Raw genomic sequence first — 14,215 nt, 5'->3', positions numbered from 1 at the left:
AACAGCCACGGTAGCGTGTTATAGAAGATAATATACATACCATGTTTGTGAAGAATTACTCAAAGTCCAGAGTTTTATTTTTCTTTATTTATTTATTCCCCCCACGAAGAATTGACGAGTAGAGCTTTTGTTTTTTTCTCCATTGTCCATACCTCTGTTATCAGTATAAAGGGCATAGCCTCAATGGTCAACTTAAACAGATCATGACAATTTTTTTTTTACTCTCTGTTTAAAGGTAAACCTAGAGCTGTTTGACTAAACGTTTTTGCATTTTTGTGCATTTGCATATGATTGCTTTTATGGTTTTAATAGTTGTAAATATTTATAAGCCTTGTGAGTCTGTTCTTAGTGAAGAGTGATATGTTAAGAAAAGAAAAAGGTCATCATAAAGACTGAAAGAATGAGAGGCAGTGCAAAAGAAAGGAAAAAATGTTTACACTATGTCATTCATTGCAATGTACAACAAATGTTAAATATGAGGATAAAAAGAAAAACTATTTAAAAACAAATGTAGTAGCCCTCACTGCTACTCTGTGCATTGCAGTATGAGTTGCTGTTTTACTACATTTTATAACACACACTTTGCTAAGATGTGACATGAACAGCATATCTAATTTTTACCTAAACATAGTAAAAGACGCAGTTGACATAGTAAACAGCGGGCAGTCTTGCCATTTGCCTGCAATACTATAAATATGTCAGGAGTTAAAATGGGTGCAGTATTGATTGAATGGTGAGATGATGTTTTTTTCTGAATTTGGAGATGTGAATAAGTAAAAAATTAGAAACCTGTTAGAAATAAACATTAGGGGAAAAAATAGTACAGTATGGGAATATGGACTTGGGAATTCCTCCTGACATGAAGCCTTTATAAGTCTTATATGAGTTTTATTGCTGTTAGCAAGAAGGTAGAGAATAGATAGAATCAAAAGGGTTAATAGGTGCTTTAGTTTTATCATTCCAAAAGGTTGTCGCATTCAATTGAAAGGTAATACTTTAGCTGTACAACATAATCATGAAGTCACGTCTTGTGATATGAAATACAACAAGGTCATGGAGGCACGCTGGAATGATTAAGTAAAAATTCCTCGACTTGAGTGATATCGGGCTGAGCCAATAGAGATTAAGAGAAGATGTGAACAGGGGTCCAATTGTATACATTAAGTAAATTAATTTTCAGGTACAGATGGAGTATATTTGTAACACACCTAATATTTGTCATGAGCTGTTTATGTCAATCAAATTAAAATTGCTTTGTTTTCCTTTCTGTTTAAGTGTTCATGCATGTTAACCGTTTTAAACCTGACATGCCAGTTTTCAGGCCAGCCACATAGCGGTATATACCTGAAAGGTTGGTGTAATGGCCTGTCATCATAACCCTGCTGGCCTACACATATCTGTTACACTACACTACTGTTACGCTACTCTGCTTTCTAAATCTTGCATTCCGCCACCATAGAGTCCTATTCTTGAAAGACCACTATACCTCTCTGCTGTCATAACCTAGCTAGCTAAAATACTTGCCTTTGTTATATTAAACTTGCCACATAATATACCACTGACTAATTATGTTGTTATGCTACTTAAGCAAGCTGCCCTGCTGTTTTTTTTTAGCTGCAGATCAGCTTTGTTTTTTACTCAAATGATTCAAGAAGAAAAGGGAAAGGATTTCAGTTGTATTTTAGCATGAGATCAACTGAAAACAATACATGCTTAGTGTGCGCAGAGAAATGCAAGAGGGCAAAGAGAGCTTTTGCCCTTGTGCACCAAGGGAGGTTTCTTTCCTCCTTGAGTTTGCCTTAGGATATCTGCATTATGGTGTGACTGGTGTGCCACACCAGTCAAACACCCTGCCTGTCATTGTCCCTGAAGCGGGTTGCACTCCACCTGAGTTCAGGTGTTTGATGCCAGAAACAAGAGGAGAGATGCATGGCAATTAATTAGAAGACTGCAAAAACAATGTGAAGTGTTCTTGTTCATTGCTTCTGGTACTAAAAATTCTTTTGAAGCATATCACTTAAAGTTGCAGTTTTTGCATTAGGTCATTTTAATAGATGTCAAAATATGACAAAAACTGCAAGACTGAAAGTGGTATGGATTGCTCTATAGCAGGCATGTCAAGCTCACTACCATTGGTGGGCCCATTTGACTGCCATATGTGCGTCACCGGGCCGCACTGTAACAAATACTATTATACAAAGTTACTGTAGCTTTCTTTCCAATCTGAAAACTTTAAAAAATGTAACACTTAAAGTTTAAAGAAAAACAATTTATTTCTATACAATCTCCGTACGACAGCGTACAATTAGAGTCTTAGGCTCTTAGCTAGGTCCTTATATTATTATATTATATTCATTGCTTATATTCTATTTCTTTTGTCCCTACACTTGGCATCTCTTGTTAGTAACCAGTTCATCAATATCAGGCTTGAAATCTTGTGCAGCTGCAACTTTTTATTAGGGATGAAAGGTGCTCGACGGTAAGTCTTGAGCGATGTCGGGTTTTGGTAGCTTTCATTAACGAAAACAATTGCTCATAAAGGTAAGTGCTTCCGAACATAGACAGTACTCTCGATGCAAACTTACGGATCTGCACATACGAGGGTGGCAGGTAAGCATACAAGCCTGGCACACCAACTTCGTTGTTTTTTTGCCTTCAGAATAGAATCTGACTTCAGTTCAATCAGTTCCATTTGGATAGTTGTAGGCGCATTCTCGTGTGAACTGAAATTACGAAAACGCTCGCTGAATTCATTGCTCAGTAATTCAAGTTGGAAGACAAATCCTCCAAAAATCAAATTTTACTTTACTAAGTTTACTTCAAAGTTTATATTGTAAAATAAGCAGATATGCAAAAAGCCCCCTGACCTACAATAATTTTACAAACTGAAAATCACAAAAATTTGTTAATAAACATCTCACCAACTTCTCATGTCCACTTCAAATCTTCAGCTGTAGTCTGCACTAACTGTTCGTTACAATACTAGCACAAAATTACATAAAACCAGAGCAAAAAAACGTGAAAATATGCGAGCTATTACTACTCGTAATGGTCAGTTCTGCCCAGTGGCCAGTCTCAGCAGCCCAGTCAGTAGTGTAGCCTTAGCAGGGGCGGCTCTAGGCTCGTGGTGGTCCTGGGCAGAGAAAGAATCGGTGGCCCCTTCGCCCGCCAATGTCAATACGGTATCTTATGCACGGCGGATGGCCACGTCCGTTGCGGACACTGTATTGCCGCCTCGTGCTCATGATGCGCTTCTCATATGCACTTGTCCGTAACTTGAAAACCAAGTGGCGGTCCATGATATTCTCATTACGGTAGAACGTTATAATACTACATATAGCTTACTGCTCCGATTCAAGCGACATTAGTAAATACAGCGTACTAATTAACAAGAAACACAATTTTTTTCGGCCACATTGCCGTCAGCTGTGTTGTTATTTTCTCTTTCTGTTTTATATTCAATATATATTGGCATGGCGGCCCTGTGCAGGTGCACAGTTTGCACATGCCTAAGGCTGCCCCTGCTGCCAGGCTGCTGCAGTCTAGCACTTCAGTTGCGTCGTCGCGGCTCATTAACTTTGGACAAGGCTTGTGGCTATACTAGCAGATGACGTTTCCGGTACCATAATGCCATGGGAAAACGTACTTTTGTCAGAAGGCAGAAGTAAGTAAAGTCAATAAGTAATGCCAAAGATACAGAATGATTCAATCACAAATGATAGTGCTAACTAGGATCTGTCATGCGGGCAGCACAGATTTCCCCCAACGTCCTTAAAATAAAAAAAAAATCTCCTTCAGGACAAAAGTCAAAATGTCAACTTTTAATCTGAAAATTTCCATTTTAAATGCTTCTTTCCTGATTGTTCCCCAACCCTGTCATTAATCGTTACCTGCTTTTTAAACAGGCGTTCTCTTGTGTTGACAGGCATCACACAGAATACATTCATGATACTACAGCTCTCTGAAAATTTTAGAATACTAAGATGTATACTTTATCATTTTTATGATGAAATGCATTAAAAAGTGTATTAAAGATGTGGGGGCACGGTGACACAGCAGTAGTGATGAGCAGGCACCCCAGCCAGGGATTGTTCCTGCCTCATGCACAATGACTTGCTGGGACGGGTGCACACATACACTAGTAGTGTTAATTTTAGCATCCCCAAATCCACCAACCTGCAATGTTTTGGAAGGAAATCGAAGCACATGGTGGAAACCCACTAGGAAAACATAGCAAACTCCAGGCAGAGGACACACAGAATGTGACCCCCTTGTTGCGAGGCAGCAGCGCTTCCATCACGCCACACTGTCCCCACATGTTTAATCATTAACAGTGTACATTATTTAAATGAAGTAAACAATTTACCTTTTAAAATATGTACATTACATTTTATTAATTTCATCATAAAAGTGATATCAAGTATACATCCAAGTATTCTAACAGCACACAACTCCAAGAGGGTAGCTCTTGGAAATCTAAATCGACTTAGAAGCCAGTCATTGTTATGGGGGACAGTATGATCTATAAATACCTGCTCTCTTCTTATTCTTCCATTGCAATGTCTTCTAACAACGCTAAAGCAGCTCTGGTAGTTGGAATAATTTGGCCATTCCATGCACCATTATATTGTTACAGAGTGATTACAATCAAGTGAATTAAATTTGTAAGCAATATGCAGTTAATTTTGGTGTATCTGATAAAGCCCACATCATGGATGTGAATCTGAAAGGGAAACAACACAGAAACAGTAGCACTTCTTTAACAGTGGGTGTCTCCCGTTTGCAAAACCAAGCAGAAGCATGCATACACATGGTGTGAGGTTGTTTAGTTTAACTAAGTTTAGTTTTAATACATCTCAAAGTGAGTGGGGAAACGTGTGTACATACACATTTTTGTGCGTACACACCGTTTCTACATGAGACCCCAGGTGTTTTAGTTAATTAAGCCATTATTTATTAGTAGATTCACTCATTGGCCTGAACCTTGTGTAATTGCAGCCTTGAAGATTTTGATTCCATATCTGCTGCTCTTGTTGTTAATTGTTCTTGTTCAGTTATAGTTAAAGGAGAAAACTGCACAAAAGGTGAGTAATTATGAAAATTACAAAGTCGATTAATCAGGTAAAGTTAACAGAAAAATACATTTATATTATTCTAAATTTCACAATACTCTGCTTTTTTTGAATCCAGAATAAGAGAAGAAAAAAGACCAGATAAATAATGAGAATAGTTAACAGTGGTTTGAAATAAAAATCAAGAGACCGTCCATTCTAGGGATTCCGACATCAGATTGACTTATCAGACATTACATTTTTATGTACTGTTCTTCATTATGTAAAGCACTTTGAGCTACTTTTTTGTATGAAAATGTGCTATACAAATAAATGTTATTATTATTACAGAAGCCACTGTGCCCTCATCAATACTCTCCAGTCTGTCACTTTTAGCACTGCATTGATTTTCCTCAGATTTAGAGTAAGTTAAAGAAAAAAATATTGCTTTACAACACACTCAGAATTTCAATATAACACTATAAAGTTCCAAGTTGGTTTGTCTGGCAGCCATGCCCTTGTCTTGATGTAACATATGTAGATTTATTTAAAATGTAGTCTGTAATGTTTCCTTATAATATTGTAAAATGGATACAGCATATATTGGATCCAAAAAATGAACATGCCACTGACCCAACCATCTCTGTTAATTAATTGCAATATAGTCTGTAGCCAAATCTGGCAGGCCTCTGATTAGTCTGTGGCCCTTAGGTTTTGCTGCAGTTACCTGAGAGGGTTAAAAAGATTCACAAGCTCTGCTCTTTACTGTGGCTTTTGCTTTGGCTCCTCTTCTCATAGAATAGGCCACACTGTCCTTCTCTTGACTGTTGTTCTAGTTTGAATGATAAATGTTCAGGTTGTTTACCTGGCAGTGTATCTCAGCTCTTATTAATAATAATGCTCCAAACAAGCATTTTTTTCTCTCTCACTCTAGTTTGTACTTTTTATTTAGTCTTCAGGATTGCACACTACTGTAAAGCAGTTTACAGTTTAATGCTCAGAATTTTTCCAAGGCCAACTCCTTGACTAATATCTCTCTGGATTTACAAAGGAATGTAAAACCAATTTGTCCCACCTCAGCTAAAGGAATAGTGTCAGATTTACTAAACCATTTTTGTTATGAAGACTTCAATTAAGTTTTGTACTTGTACTTTGTTCTGTGGCCTAGATGATGCTCTGATTTGTCAGTCAAGCAATTTTGCTGCCATATATTGAGGTAAAATGATCATCTAAACTAAAGATCTTTTATCTTTCTTGAAAATTCCAGGCATTTCCCCCAACTATTAACAAATACTATGATTTTTATTTACACACCAGATTTCTACCCAGCAGTGAAGGGAACACAATTTAATTATGTACATTTTCGATTAAAGAAATTTTCTGAAGTATTTTTTGTGACATTTTTTGCCAAATATTTTCATTTGGCCTTTTTTTTTTTTTTAACCCAGTGATGCCAGTATGATGTCACCGAATTATAGCAGCCTTGCACAGAACTTTCATGCATGTACACTATAAGATCACTGCCTCATCAACTTCGTACATGATGTTGGAACTTTATCGGTATTACAGCACAAACTTTTTTTTAATAACAAATTGCAATATTTTCTTTTGAGGGACATGCTAGATGACCATATTGAGAATATTATGAGTACTATCACTGGATATATAACACTGATTACTGTTCGCTCATTTGCTTGCTGCCGCTCAGCACTGCATGGCTAATATGCTGGCCAATTATTAGCCACTTGCTGCGACTATAAGTCAAAACAAGCCTTAAAGGAGCCCTTTCCCTCCCCAAGTTAGAAAACACTTAAGACCCTGTGGAATAATAATAAAAAAATATCTATTGCTATTTTTTACAAGACATTTCTACTGTATCTTCTAGGTGTAAGAAAAAAGTGAGAAATGCCTACACAGATAGTTTAGGAACAAAAAAGACACTCCAGTTATGTCCATAGCTGCAATTTCAAACAATAGAAAGTGCCAGTTCTACGCCACCAGTTCATGGCATGGCCAATGTGTTCCTCAAGATTAGAACTGTGTAAGCACCGTGAAATATAACTAAATATAATTAATTTGTGGCCTTTTTTTAAAAAAAATTGTTATTTTTCCATGCACATCTTTTGTTGTTTGGAGCATAGTGACACAGTGGTTATACCGCTGCTTCATATCTCTGATCACATTTTTGACCACAATAATTAGTTCAGCATAGTTTGAAGATGTTTCACTATCCCTCAAGGACACTAAAGTCCAATGCACCATTATAGGTCACTCAAAACTAGTTCAGACTGCAATGTAAGTAACGGAGTTGAGTGAAGTTCTGTAACAGTTCTGTGATTTCACCAAACTCATGATGAAGCAAAGTCCATGGAGTTCACTCATCACTAGCTATGAAGATCAGCTATAATACCACAGATTACTACAAAGCAATGCCAACGCCGACATGTAGCAATAAGGGGAACAAACACTTTATCATCAGGCGGGAAGTCCAGTTTAGCTTCAATGTCAGATACATTTGCTCTGGAAGGCATTAACTTTAACTGATGGATTATCATAATTTGGAATTCTAACATTCCACAGTATGGAATCACTTTATTGTTCTCAGCCCTGAAAGACATGCTAAGTATTAGTTCCTCAGCACCCATTTATTGTACATACAAAATTTAAGTTTTGATTTTATAGTAGAAACTTTCAATTTAATATTTTTCGGCAGTGTTGATTTAATGAATAAACTATGAGATAAGCATTAAATGTGTTGTGTTTGCACCTGCTCACCTAATTCTGGTGATGCCCAGTGTTCCTCAGAGTGATGTTACATAGAGATTTGTGCTTTTGCCTGATTTAGATGTGCCAGGCAAACAACAATCCATGAATAACCCTCATGACAATTAAGAGGAAGCTCTCGATGGACAGGAAAACTGGGTATCCTGCCAAAACAAGGCCTGGGAAGGATGATCACTGACAAGCACCTGGTGGCCCACATAGACCATTCAGGCCTATTCTGACAAAGACATGTAGTGCAACCATGTGGGCCTTCCACACACTAGGTGAAGCATGAGAGTTTGATGCGATGACAATTGGGAATGGACAAGAGTAAGAAAAATCCATGTATACTAGACTTTGGCAATGTAAACTTTGTCATTGCATATAAATGTTACTTCTCAGGTGGAGCAGGACCTAGAGGTCATGCAGGAAGTTAAAGTATGCCAGAGTTATATAGTTAGAATTACATTTCTTGATCTAGGGTGATGTGACTTCTGCAGTTGCCCCACCACAGAGGCCTTGGGAGTATATATGGGAATGCAAGACTTTGGCAGGGTGCCTACTGTTTAAATTTGTTCTAGTCGATGAGAAGTTCACTGAAATGAGACTTAAAGTTGCACAGAGGAGAACTTTCATTATTGTTTGCATGTTTGTGTCAAACATCTATTCGTATGCCATTTACTGACTGTGCAGACCTACTTTCTTTCATCCACTTTGAGAAAGATACATACGTTGAAGAATATGATTGTGAAAAAAGATTTGCCTGAGATGAGGCCAAGTTTTGAGTTGTTACTGAATTTCTGTGGCAGTCTTGGATTGCCAATAACAAACTCTGTGATTGGCCCAAGATCATTTAGATCCAGAGAAGCTTGTAATCAGAGTTCAATGACAGCTGTAATTGTGCCATCTGCTCTGATGTCACATGTTCTGGACATTTGCTTAAAGAGAGATGCCGAGTTGTCAACTGATCCCCACTTAGTGCTGAGCTGGCTCAGGCAGATGACCCCAACTGGTAGTGAAAGCATTTGTTCAGAAAAAAAATAATTCCAAACGAGCTTCTCCAGCATGTGTCTGGGTTGTAGAGTCCTAACAGATCACATACAAGAACTTTACTGGATGCTATTATAAATAGCTCGTAAATTGGATCTATCACACACAGTCCTTATAGTTTGCTGTTTCAAATTCTTGGCTTCAGTGATTGTCCTCATATGGTAAGTAATTGTGAAAGATAAGGGAAAATTAACAAGTTGCGTGTCTTTCTATTTTTATGTTTACTTATGTTTTTAAAAGCTTGTTCCTAATTACAGCCAAAATGTATTTTGTAACTTAATGTGAGAAATGGCACAGTGGATTGAAAAATAAGCTTTTAAATTTTCATTTTAAATTTATACAGGAAACAAGCCTCACTGCTGTTTGGAATGTGGCAAACAAATTTCTCCTTTAAGGAATCCCCGGAGTCACACAAGAATTCAAACAGGAAAGAAGCAGCAGTGCTGTTTGTCATGTGGCAAACAATTTTTAAACAGAAGTACTCTTCAGAAAAATGCTAAAATTCATACTGGTGATAGGCCATATTGCTGTTTGGAATGTGGCAAACAGTTCTACGACAAGAGTAATCTTCGGAAACACACTAAAATACACACTGGAGAGAAGCCATATTGCTGCTCTGAATGTGGAAAACACTTTTCATTGAAGAGCACCCTTCAGAGACACACAAGAACTCACACCGGAGAGAAGCCATATTGCTGCTCTGAATGTGGAAAACTCTTTTCATTGAAGAGCACCCTTCAGAGACACACTAAAATTCATACTGGAGGGGAGATGTATTGCTGCTCTGAATGTGGAAAACAATTCTCTCAAGTCACCAGTCTTCAGACCCACACAAGAATTCATACTGGAGAGAAGCTGTATTATTGTTCTGAATGTGGTAAACAGTTTTTAAAAAGGAGCCATCTTCAGAACCACAAAAGAATTCACACTGGAGAGAAGCCATACTGCTGCTCCGAATGCGGGAAATGTTTTTCTCAAAGTAGTCATCTTCAGGTTCACAAAAAAATTCATACAGGAGAGAAGCCATATTGCTGTTTCGAATGTGGCAAACAGTTTTTGCATATGAGCAGTCTTAAAAGACACACTCCAGTTCACACGGGAGAGAAGCCGTATTGCTGTTCTGAATGTGGCAAGCATTTTTCATTCAAAAGGATTCTTTTGGTACATGCAAGAATTCACACTGGAGAGAAGCCATTTTGCTGTTCTGAATGTGGCAAGCGTTTTTCTCAAAGTAGCAGTCTTTGGAGTCACAAAAAAATTCATACGGGAGAGAAGCCATATTGCTGTTCTGATTGTGGCAAACAGTTTACAGACAGGAGTGGTTTTCAGAGCCACAAAAGAGTTCATACAGGAGAGAAGCCATATTACTGTTCTGAATGTGGTAAGCAGTTTTCTCAGTGGAGCAGTCTTCAGAGCCACAAAAGAATTCATACTGGAGAGAAGCCGTATTGCTGTTCTGAGTGTGGCAAACTGTTTTCACACAAGTGTAATCTTCAGAGCCACAAAAAAATTCACAGTGATCCCAGCACATTGAAACAGAAAAGACCACACAAGCATACCATGAGCAAGAAAATGAAAGGACTAGACACAATCTAGTTGTCAATTGAAGACAAAGAGATCATGTAGTGCTACTTCTACGCAACTGATCTTGAGTTCTAAACTGAAAGACATGCCAGGGGGACTCGCACAAAACCTCAGTGAAGAAATATAACCTAATTTTCCATATTAGATAACTAACACAAACCAATAAGAAAAGAAATAAGACAAAAGAAATAATCCAAAGCATCAGCAAAATAAGGAATAATACTGAAGAAAGATGAACAGCATATTTCCCAACACAAACCTACCAACAGCCAAAAATAAGTTTAAATTTAAAAAAAAGATTTTCTGAATTTGTTTTCAAAGGCTAAAATACAGACTATTAAAACCTCAAAGTATCACCCAGAAGTGTAATGTCTTCAAAAGCAACCAGATCTCAGTGAAATTCAAACAATATGTAGAGAAGTTAGAGGATTTACAGTGATGAATGGTGGTACAGCAGATTAAAAGTGACAATGAAAGTTTAAGTTCAACAGAAACTGATACATCAAAAGAAGTAGTCCATAAAGAAGAGCAACCAGAATTTGAAAAATTAATTAGAAAAACAACAAGAGTTAATTAAATCCAAAAGCGAACAAACCAACTAAAGAGAACAACACAACAAAAGTAAATATGACTCCATCATTAGAGGGCAAAGAAATGCAGGACATGAAAGAAGAGTTCCTGGACTTACGCAAAAGACAATGATGCAGAAATGTATACAAGAGAAAAGTGATCAGGAATAACATGAAGCAATACCAGACTCAAGGTGAATAAAGCCATAACTGAGAGAAAAGCAAAATCATCAACGTAACAACAGTAGACAGGATTCAGTATTGTCTAGCAAATCCACACACCTCTAAAATATGAGGACAGAAAAAAATCAAAGTTAGGCAACATCATGGATGGAAGTGGAATGGAGGATGGTGATGTTGCGTAGAGTGGTATTAATCAAAGTATAATTGTCAGAAAGTCCTTTGTCAGGTTGATTTGCGACCTCAAATGGCAGAATATTTCCGGGTGAAGGTTCAGGCTTCGCACGTCTTTCGTTCCTTTGTTTACTTGCTGCACGTTGTGAGAATAGTTTGTCCTTTTCTCCTATCACTTGAGCCATTAATGCTGTGCGTCCTTGTGGAAAAGTAAGTTTATCATAGATAATTTGATATAAAGAGGTTCAAATGTTTGTTAAACTTACTTTGTGTAATTGTACGTAACGTAACTTAGTGTATGTATTTACTTTGTTTACAGACCACAGCAACAGGAATTAAAGTACTTTCAGAGTTCAGATTGTGTTTGAAATTAATCCTTACCTCGCTATTGGAAAGGGGAGTTTACAAACAAAGTTGTACCACTGTGGAGTTAACAGCGGCACCTCCCGTGAACAGACATCTGATCGTGTCTGTAGTTGTTCGGACTTTATCACACCCGCATTTCATACACCAGCCTGTCGTACTGAGACCAGCTCTCATTTTTAATAATCGTACAGTATAAAGCAGCAAGATCACAAGTTTCTAGTAGAAGTACATCAGACACATCCAAGAATTGCATATTGACACACGAGGTCTTGATCTTTGCAATGACAAACTGCAATTCAGGCAGAATCACAAAGTTTAAGAGGATATTGTTAGGTTTCTGAACTCTTGTGGAACCCCCTCAATGGGATGATACGCTGAAGTGCATCCCGAAGTGCGATTGCCACGTCTGTGGAAGATAGTGGTTGCACTATAATCACCTGTTATCGATGGGTGATGCATGGAACATTATAAATGCAGGGAGCAGTACTACTTGGCCACGACCCTGCCTGACTGCTGTGTCTATGTATAGGATAGTGGCAGACCCCGCTACAATAAATGACTGTGCTGTTCTTGTTTCAAGCAGAATGAAGCTGGTTTTGCTAAAGTACTGAGACTCAGCCTCATGTTTTGGGGTGCAAGACACTTTTCACAATATAAAGCAGAAACCCTAAGAAAGGATGCAGGACAGACTATTCAAAGACAATCCAAAAATGATACACATGATGTTAAGTGGGGGCACCCTGGAAGTAACTTTGTCACTAGGAGAAAAAAAAATCCCTGAAATTTTATGGAGAAAAATATAAAGATGCCAAAAAACATAATAAATGAACAACAAAGCAAAACCCAGACGAACTGAAAACCTCAAACTGAAAGAAATAGCACAGCATGAGATACAGCCAAAGAAACACAGAAATGCTGCTAACAGGAAAACATCTGGTTGCTCATGCTGTAGTCAACTTCTGCCTTAAACATTTAACATCCTTGTACCAGGATATGACAGAGTGTAAAAATATGTTGGGGTTTAGAAATACCTAGATATATTACAAATAACATTATTTTGAACAGAAGTGAAATAAAAGAAGATCATACAGAAGAAAAGACCACCTATTAAGTAATCCTCAAGTGCTGCAAGAAAGGCAGAAACCTGAACTATTGATATTAAAATAAATAAATAAAAGTGATGGCGTGCTGCACAGCTGAATCCTCAAATGCTTGGAAGTATATAAAATCCACCCTTTTCTGATAAATTTCACCACTACTGCAGTGCACTTTCAGATAGCTCTATAGTGTCACCATGAGAGAGGCCACATCAAAATCTCAAATGTAAACATCATAATAGGAACATTTCTGGGAGCCTCTTTATTATCACTCTTGTGTATAGTGTTAAACCCAATAAGTACTTCTCTTAAGTAACCTTGGTCATGGCTTCAACATCAATGCTCAAAATCGACCAAACTCTCAAATATTCACTCTCCTGCTATTTGTGGATGACCTGCACTTGTTGAAAGAGTTTGTGAATGACGTATACAGTAATCCCTCACTTATCGCGGGAGATAGGTTCCAAGGCCGACCGCGATAACTGAATTTCCGCGAAGTAGAGACACCATATTTATTTAATTATTTAACGTGTATTTGGACGTTTTTAAACCCTCCCTGTATTGTTTACAACCCACCATTTACTCTATTAATAACAGGGACAACTGGTAAGCAATATGAAATCGGTAGATAAGTTTACGCTTACTGTATAGCGAAGTACACGTAGCGGCTTGTAGGCGGTCATGACGTCGTCGACCTTGTTGCAAAGATTCCTAAAGCAGATTCCATCCAGACTACTGCCTTATCACGTCCACTTGCAACTCGTTTTGCGCCCTGCCTAAAGGACACTGCGGCCGTAGATCTTATATGCTTTTCCTCCTTTTTAAATAAAAAGAATCGTGGACTCATTTATGCTGTAATGGTGTCCTCCAGCGGTGTAGCTATTCCCTTCTTTCAACATATCCAAAACTTTTACCTTTTCTGCAATCATTTGCATCTTCTGTGCAGTAGCACGTTAATGCTGAATGAGTGAGATGAGACTTCCTGGTTAATGCAACACTCCGTCGTTGAGCCAATCAGCAGCACACTGGAACTTAACTGCGTGCTCTGATTGGGTAGCTTCTCAGCCATCCGCCAATAGCATCTCTTGAATGAAATCAGCTGGGCAAACCAACTGAGGAAGCAAGTAAAAAGACCCATTGTCCGCAGAAACCCGCGAAGCAGCGAAAAATCTGCGTTATATATTTAGATATGCTTACATATAAAATCCGCGAAGTCGTGAATCCGCGAAAAGTGAACCGCGAAGTAGCAAGGGATTACTGTATTTGACATTTGGCCTTTGTGCAAAAGCAACTTTCATTAATAAAAAAATGTACATCCACTGCACATATTGATCTTTATCAAAATTGTATTAGAGAATTGGACCCAGAAGAAGCGTATAAA

At 37.9% G+C, this 14,215-nt stretch overlaps 1 protein-coding gene across 1 annotated transcript in view; it reads left to right on the top strand.

The window, feature by feature from the left end:
- The window catches only part of LOC114668170 (oocyte zinc finger protein XlCOF6-like), a 93,316-nt gene that overhangs the window by 20,109 nt on the left and 58,992 nt on the right, over positions 1–14,215 (top strand). Inside the window, exon 3 of the mRNA XM_051927970.1 lies at positions 9,208–10,348. Coding sequence (XP_051783930.1) covers positions 9,208–10,348 — 1,141 coding nt within the window. The remainder of the gene's footprint in view (positions 1–9,207; positions 10,349–14,215) is intronic.

Source organism: Erpetoichthys calabaricus, chromosome 1 (assembly GCF_900747795.2).
Source record: "Erpetoichthys calabaricus chromosome 1, fErpCal1.3, whole genome shotgun sequence".
In the NCBI taxonomy this organism is placed as follows: domain Eukaryota; kingdom Metazoa; phylum Chordata; class Cladistia; order Polypteriformes; family Polypteridae; genus Erpetoichthys; species Erpetoichthys calabaricus.
Note: the sequence above shows the minus strand (reverse complement) of the source record. Positions and strands in the feature narration are given on the sequence as shown.